The 8,325-nt window shown below is 41.3% G+C and overlaps 1 protein-coding gene across 4 annotated transcripts in view; it reads right to left on the reverse strand.

The window, feature by feature from the left end:
* LOC129817201 (serine/threonine-protein kinase PAK 5-like) overlaps positions 1-8,325 on the reverse strand; it is a 110,210-nt gene that overhangs the window by 9,008 nt on the left and 92,877 nt on the right. For all 4 annotated transcript variants that reach the window (XM_055872213.1, XM_055872210.1, XM_055872212.1 and 1 more), the window contains 3 exons: positions 8,201-8,325; positions 4,602-4,735; positions 227-353 (listed from right to left, as the gene is read on the reverse strand). The exon at positions 8,201-8,325 is cut by the window's right edge and continues 30 nt beyond it. In XM_055872213.1, coding sequence (XP_055728188.1) covers positions 227-353; positions 4,602-4,735; positions 8,201-8,325 — 386 coding nt within the window. The remainder of the gene's footprint in view (positions 1-226; positions 354-4,601; positions 4,736-8,200) is intronic.

Consider the following 8,325-nt stretch of genomic DNA (forward strand, 5'->3'; position numbering starts at 1 on the left):
TCTGGCTTGGCTTCCCCAGGGATTTTACCCGCGCACCGCTACTGGTAAAGGTTACTATGGAAAACCCACGTTTCTAACCACAATACAGGTTTTTAGCTGTGACCCAACAGGTACTGGGCACAACCCACCAGTCAAGCCAACATCTGGAAAACACTGTAGTGGTTCTCACAATGTTACAAGTTCGTTTTGTACATAATTTATGAGTCCAGAATCCACGTTGTCTTACCCGTCCGTCGCTGGTGAGGAGGATAGAATCACTCTTGATGTCTCGGTGGATGACTCCCTGCGTGTGGAGGTACGACAGAGCCCTCAACACCGACACACACACTGTGGCTATCTGCTCCTCGTTCATCCTGAAACACACGTGGGTCAAGATGGAGGTTAGGACACTGCCAAACACACACCCTATAGCATATGCGTTCTTTCACAAGGTCCCTGTGACCGTAAAAAAAAAAATATATATACCAGGAAGATGAGAACATCGTAGGAACATGAAATTCATGGCGATAACCATGTAATGTGCACTAAGCTTAACAGTCGTGTGTGTGGTCCCATATGGGCTGGGGGTAAACAGTACGTCTGGCTGATTCCACAGAACTCCACAGAACATTAACATGAAGCCCCAGCTTATTTGCTTATGGTTTTGCCTACACCTAGTGACCTGTTTTTTAAATTATATGAACAAAAAATATTCAATTTTATTTGGAACGGCAAGCCAGATAAAATTAAAAGGGCCTATTTATATAACGAATATGAATTCGGAGGGCAGAAATTATTAAATATTAAAGCATTAGACCTCTCACTAAAGGCATCGGTCATACAAAAGTTATACTTAAATCCAAACTGGTTCTCTAGTAAACTGGTACGAATGTCTCATCCTATGTTCAAGAAGGGCCTTTTTCCCTTTATTCAGATTACACCTGCTCATTTTCGGTTGTTTGAAAAGGAAATGATCTCCAAAATATCCTTATTCTTTAAACAAGCCTTAGAAAGTTGGTTGCAATTTCAGTTTAATCCACCTGAAAGGACGGAACAAATAGTACAACAAATATTGTGGTTAAATTCAAATATAATAATTGATAAAAAAACTGTATTTATCGAAGAAATGTTTAAAAAAGGTATAATTTTTGTGAATGATATCATAAATAGGACTGGTGGAGTTATGTCACACATGCAGCTAACACAGACATATGGAAAAGTCTGCTCTACCCAAAATTACAACCAATTAATTGCAGCATTACCACAAAAATGGAAGAGGCAAGTAGAAGGGGAAAAAAGTAAGGAACTTGTATGTCGGCCCTGTATTAAAGAACAAAAATGGTTAAAGAAAAGTGTGATAAATAAAAACATATACCAATTTCATTTAAGGACCAAAAAACTAACAGCTGTGCCATACAAATTGCAAAATAGTTGGGAAGAGATTTTCGATGTACCCATTCCATGGCACATGGTTTATGAATTGATACGCAAAACAACGCCGGATTCAAAACTTCGAATTTTTCAATATAAATTACTGTACAAAATTCTTGCAACTAATAGAATGTTATATATATGGGGTATACAATCTTCCCAGCTCTGCAGATTCTGTTGTGAGGAGGCAGAGTCATTAGATCATTTATTTTGGTATTGTCCATATGTAGCTCGTTTTTGGTCACAGGTCCAGGAATGGCTGAAGAATTGCAATATTTGCCTAAAACTAACGCTACAGATAGCAATACTGGGGGATTTGAAAAGCCATAGTCAATCAATCAATAATATAATAATTATTTTGGCAAAGATGTTTATTTTTAATTTACAATCTGTAGAAGCTATGAGAATAGGAAGGTTCAGGTCTTTTGTGAAGCATCACAGCACAGTTGAGAAATGTATGGCAAATAGAAATCCGAAATGGATGATGTTGGAAGATAGATGGGAGGGGTTGGGTGGAGCTGAAGGGTGGGACTAATAACAAGATAAACAATATAGGGCATACGGGATCTGTGAAATGTGTATAGGTGCGGAGCTTTTGTGAAATAGCACAGTTACAAGTGGAAATAAAATTGGATGGACAACAGAAATAGAGGAAGGACTAAGAACAAATAAGAGAGAACTATTGTAAAGTGGACTGTGTCTGTAAGATAGGTATAAGATGTAGAAATTGAAGGTAAAAGCAGAAGTGTTTATAAGTTTACTCCAATTGGGGGATTGGTGGTAGGGTCGCGGGGAATAATAAAAAAAAAAAAAAAAAAAAAAAAAAAAAAAAAAAAACATGAAGCCCCAGCTGGCGAAAACCTCCCCCATCATCACACACACACGCACACACACACACAGACACTCTCAGACAAAACACACACATTGATCTGGTACTGGTACTCCATTCTTGTGTATTTTATTCCTCGTGTTACTATTTGTATTAGAATATGTTTTTATGAACAGTTGTATTCGGCTCGTGACAAATATATATATATATATATACATACTTTTTTTTACACACACACAAACGCAGCTCTCATCTGCAGCCCCTCCAGCACTCTCCTCCCTGTACCGCCTCACTCCACAGGAATCCATTGTCTTAGCAAGGAACAACTCGCAACACACACACACACACGCGCACACACACATACTCTAGACTTCCCTCCCATCGTAGACTGTGCCAGGTTTTGCTGTCACACATGTATGCATTGAGAATTGCAAAACAATCTAGCAAATGGGAGGTTGATGTGTAGACAAAGGAGATTCAATGCTGCACACACATACACCCGCACACATACACCCGCACACATACACCCGCACACATACACCCGCACACATACACCCACACTCATACTTACACAAAAGCACGTCCACAAACACAGACACCCGCACAAAACAAATCATTGCCGAGATAGTACATTATTTCAAACAGAGAATGAAAAAGAAAGTGTATTGTTTAATGAGGCTGTCAAAGTTGCCAAGGGCATCGCATGCACACACACACCTACACACACACACTAGTTCCATCAGCTGATTATATGTAAAGTACAGTACAGCCACGACACCTACTAGTGAGGATAATTGAACTTTGTTGCTAATTGAAATGGCTGAGGAACAGGAACACGACACAGATATAGGCTATTCTGGCATTGGTACATTGTGTGTGTTGGCAGACACCCAGGGAGGGGGGGGGGGGGGGGGAAGAGAGAGAGAGAGAGAGAGAGAGAGAGAGAGAGAGAGAGAGAGAGAGAGAGAGAGAGAGAGAGAGAGAGAGAGAGAGAGAGAGAGAGAGAGAGAGATGGAAAGAGAACGTGAGAGAGGGAGAGAGAGAGAGAGAGAGAGAGAGAAAGAGAGAGAGAGAGAGAGAGAGAGAGAGAGAGAGAGAGATGGATGGAAAGAGAAAGTGAGAGAGAGATAGAAAGAGAGAGAGAGAGAGATGGAAAGAGAACGTGCGAGAGAGAGAGATGGAAAGAGAACGTGAGAGAGAGGGTGAGCGAGCAAGCAAGAGAGAGAATGGTAGAGACAGAGAATAGATAGAGAATAAGAGAAAGAGAGAGATAATGACGGAGAGAGAGAGAATTGGGGGGGAGGGGAGTACTCACCTGCAGTGGAACTGTTTGTGTGCGTGTTCTCCTATTCAGCTCTACACCGTGAGCAGTCATTTACGCAACAAAAGAGTCGACTGAAATAGGCTTGTATAATTCACCTGGCCTAACAGATGTGAATTCTATGACTGAAACGTGTTGCTGACACTCATTTGACGGCTATTAACAGTGTTAATGACACAAATACATGTGCATCTTTGAACTAAGTGCAATAAACGGTAGGGTATAAGGTTGTTATTACACATGAACTATAATGTCTAACTGCTAATCCCCCTCTGGTTACAAAATCTATCAGGATTTGTTTGTGTTAGTAGGTACAAGTATATTGAATATCTTCCTATTATCAACACAATTCCTTGGCAAATAGGACCCTGGCGTGCACACACCCAACAAAGAGGATCCAAACAGCTGTGTCGGAGAGAGGGATGAGACAGGGAGGTGAAAGAGGGATTCACATCTCCTCACACAACTAATGAAGACTCTTCTCTCCGTCTCACGACTTCACGCTGACAGGGACGCCACTGCGTCCTCACGCAACCGTGTTATTAGCGACCGACACGGCGGCACACAACACCGACACGCACACTGACACACGCCAGGCAAATGACTGTAATTAAAAGACCGAAGGACACAATGGGTGTTAATCTAAACGACGAGGCGTCGAGAGGTTTAGGAGAAGACACGGAAACAACATAGGAAAGAAAGATCTAGAAGTTTGAGTATAACAACTAAAACTCCTGAAACCAGGTCCGTTTGGGGTTATTAAGGAATTCTGCTTTGCTGTTTCAGTTCCTGAGAGCGGGACAACAATCCAAATCCTCTTTGTTCAGACACAGGGAATTGAAGAGTCATGTTAGCGCCACAAGCTAATGCTTCTACACCTGCATTGCTTGCTGTTTGGGCTTTTAGGCTGGGTTTCTGTACAGCACTTTGAGATATCAGCTGATGTACGAATGGGCTATATAAATGCATTTGATTTGATTTGATTTGCGTAGGCAGCCATTAGGAGAGAGGTGAATGGACTAGTGGCAGACGATTGGTTACCTCGTGTGAGTGACAATGTCCGTCAGGGCCCCGCCCTCCAGGAACTCCATAACGACCCAGAGCTCGTCTCCAACCAGGTAGCTGTTGTACATGTCAACCACGTTCTCATGGTGATAGTCCCTCATGATCACCACCTAGAAACAAAGAAATCAACAAACACAGGTTACATCACAGAGAGACAATATACAGTTGAAGTCGGAAGTTTACGTACACCTTAGCCAAATACATTCAAACTCAGTTTTTCACAATTCCTGACATTTAATCCAAGTACAAATGTCCTGTCTTGGTTCAGTTAGGATCACCACTCTATTTAAGAATGTGAAATGTCAGAATAATATTAGAGAGAATAATTTATTTCAGCTTTTATGTCATTCATCACATTCCCAGTGGGTCAGAAGTTTACATACACTCAATTAGTATTTGGTAGCATTGCCTTTAAATTGTTTAACTTGGGTCAAACGTTTCGGGTAGCCTTCCACGAGCTTCCCACAATAAGTTGGGTGAATTTTGGCCCATTCCTCCTGACAGAGCTGGTGTAACTGAGTCAGGTTTGTAGGCCTCCTTGCCCACACATGCTTTTTCAGTTCTGCCCACAAATTTTCTATAGGATTGAGGTCAGGGCTTTGTGATGGCCACTCCAATACCTTGACTTTGCTGTCCTTAAGCCATTTTGACACAACTTTGGAAGTATGCTTGGGGTCATTGTCCATTTGGAAGACCCATTTGCGACCAAGGTTTAACTTCCTGCCTGATGTCTTGAGATGTTGCTTCAATATATTCACATAAAGTTTCTTCCTCATGATGACATCTATTTTGTGAAGTGCACCAGTACCTCCTGCAGCAAAGCACCCCCACAACATGATGCTGGCACTCCCGTGCTTCACGGTTGGGATGGTGTTCTTCGGCTTGCAAGCATCCCCCTTTTTCCTACAAACATAACGAAGGTCATTATGGCAAACAGTTCTATTTTTGTTTCATCAGACCAGAGGACATTTCTCCAAAAAGTACGATCTTTGTCCCCATGTGCAGTTGCAAACCGTAGTCTGGATTTTCTATGGCGGTTTTGGAGCAGTGGCTTCTTCCTTGCTGAGCGGCCTTTCAGGTTATGTCGATATAGGACTCATTTTCCTGTGGATATAGATACTTTTGTACCTGTTTCCTCCAGCATCTTCACAAGGGCCTTTTCTGTTGTTCTGGGATTGATTTGCACTTTTCGCACCAAAGTAGGCTCATCTCTAGGAGACAGAACGCGTCTCCTTCATGAGCGGTATGACGGCTGCCTGGTCCCATGGTGTTTATACTTGCATACTATTGTTTGTACAGATGAACGTGGTACCTTCAGGCGTTTGGAAATTGCTCCCAAGGATGAACCAGACTTGTGGAGGTCTACATTTTTTGTCTTAGGTCTTGGCTGATTTATTTTCATTTTTCCATGATGTCAAGCAAAGAGGCACTGAGTTTGAAGGTAGGCCTTGAAATACATCCACAGGTACACCTCCAATTGACTGAAATTATGTCAATTAGCATACCAGAAGCTTCTAAAGCCATGACATTATTTTCTGGAATTTTCCAAGCTGTTTAAAGGCACAGTCAACTTAGTGTAAGTAAACTTCTGACCCACTGGAATTGTGATACAGTGAATTATAAGTGAAATAATCTGTCTGTAAACAATTGTTGGAAAAATGACTTGTGTCATGCACAAAGTAGATGTCCTAACCGACTTGCTAGAACTATAGTTTGTTAACAACAAATGTGTGGAGTGGTTGAAAAACGAGTTCTAATGACTCCACCCTAAGTGTGTGTAAACTTCCCACTTCAACTGTATCAGTAGTGTGACAAAGTTGTCCTTGCTGTGCACCAGAGGTTTAAAATCAAAAGGACTGGTTCTTTCCAAAAATGTCCGATATGTATTTAAGAACACAGGTAAAACTTGGATGCTAAAAGTAGACAATGTAAAAAATAAAATAAAAATCTATGAAACAGACAGCATGGCTACCTTACTTGTGGAATTCCCACACACCAGTGTGCTCTACACAGCCGATATAGTACCTACCTGAATCCCAAACAATCAAGAACAAGTGTGGCCAAACAATTCAAAATGTCCGCCACCAACCCTACAGAATAGGGTGTGATTGGCAGATGTCTTTACTGTGTGGATATGATTATGAATCGTGCAATGAAACTGGGCCCGGTTAGAACAGTGAAACATACAACAACATGGAAATACTAAAACAGTTTGAAGAATTAGAAGTGTTCAGTGAAGATGTCATCCTCAAGTAGACAGGAATTCTAGTTCGAATCGCATCGCAAATGGTCCACCGTTTGACTTAGGACCAGCTCTGATAAGCTTTTTCAAACTTTCTAGTTTCACAATGGTGTTGATTGCCTGCCTAATGTCCTATAAATAAACTAACGCTGCTAAACTAGCTAGCTAACTCAACCACACTTTGCCTACTTCAACTTCAGCTTTACCTAGATATCTTCCCGTCTATTGATGAATTGGTAACTTGCTAATTATGAAGCTTGAAAGCAAATGATGTAGGCTACAGTGCCCTCCAAGTATTGACCACAGATCAGTTGTTCTTTTTGCAGTAGGCTATTCCAAAAACCTGGATTTGAGATTAAATGTGAATGAATGAGGTTAGTACATAATGCCTTATTATTTTGGGGTACTTGTAAACATATTTAATAACATTCTAGTCCTAACCAGATTTAGGTTGAATCTAAATGTCAATGTCTACATTATATGCTGGAATTAATAAGATAAGATAAGAATAGCAGGTAGCCTGTATCAATAATCCTCTATATCACAAATTAAATGAATGTATTTGCAATCTTTTTTGCTAATTTGGTTGTTGCTATGGAAGCTTAATGAAAAGGGATTAGATTGGGGTGTTAATAGGATAACATTAAGCTTCAATATAGCACGCCCACGCACACACACACACACACACACACACACACACACACACACACACACACACACACACACACACACACACACACACACACACACACACACACACACACACACACACACACACACACACACACACACACACACACACAGAGAGACACAGAAACACACTAGTATTATTATTAATCATTGATGTGGGTGCGATGATCTGTAAGGACAAGATACTTGATGTCTCTTGCTAACATACTGTAAGTCATGCCACCCACTTCATTTAAACAGAAATCCCTTCATGACATAAATACTGTGGCTGACTACTGAGTAACAGCTCTACTGTCTTGCTATATAGCGGGCAGGAATGATACAGTAGGGTAGAGATAAAAGGCTTGGCTCACCTCGTTCCAGATCCAAAATAATGTCAGCTTGTTGCCGTGGCAACATCTAAATCAGGTTCACTAACATACTGCTCTGATCAAAACATCTGAGGGACAGAAAATACTCGTATGTGAGGTAGCCTAATCTGAGAGACTAAAAGCGTGCTTTATATTTTCACCATTTTGACTGTTGAAATTAGAGGCCTGCGCTTTCTTACCTAAAACTTTGAGTCTGTTAAAGAAAAATAATACAGTACCAAAATCGCCTGGTATCTACTGCGACAAACAACCCTTGACCTCTAACCCCTCACCTCATTGAAGAGCAGTTCTCTCCTCTGCTGTTTCCTCAAGTCCATCTTCTTGACGGCCACCTGCTTGCCACTATGCTTCTCGCTGGCGATGCACACGATGCCCGTCGAGCCCTCGCCAATCTTTA

This window comes from Salvelinus fontinalis, chromosome 20, assembly GCF_029448725.1.
Source record: "Salvelinus fontinalis isolate EN_2023a chromosome 20, ASM2944872v1, whole genome shotgun sequence".
Taxonomy (NCBI): domain Eukaryota; kingdom Metazoa; phylum Chordata; class Actinopteri; order Salmoniformes; family Salmonidae; genus Salvelinus; species Salvelinus fontinalis.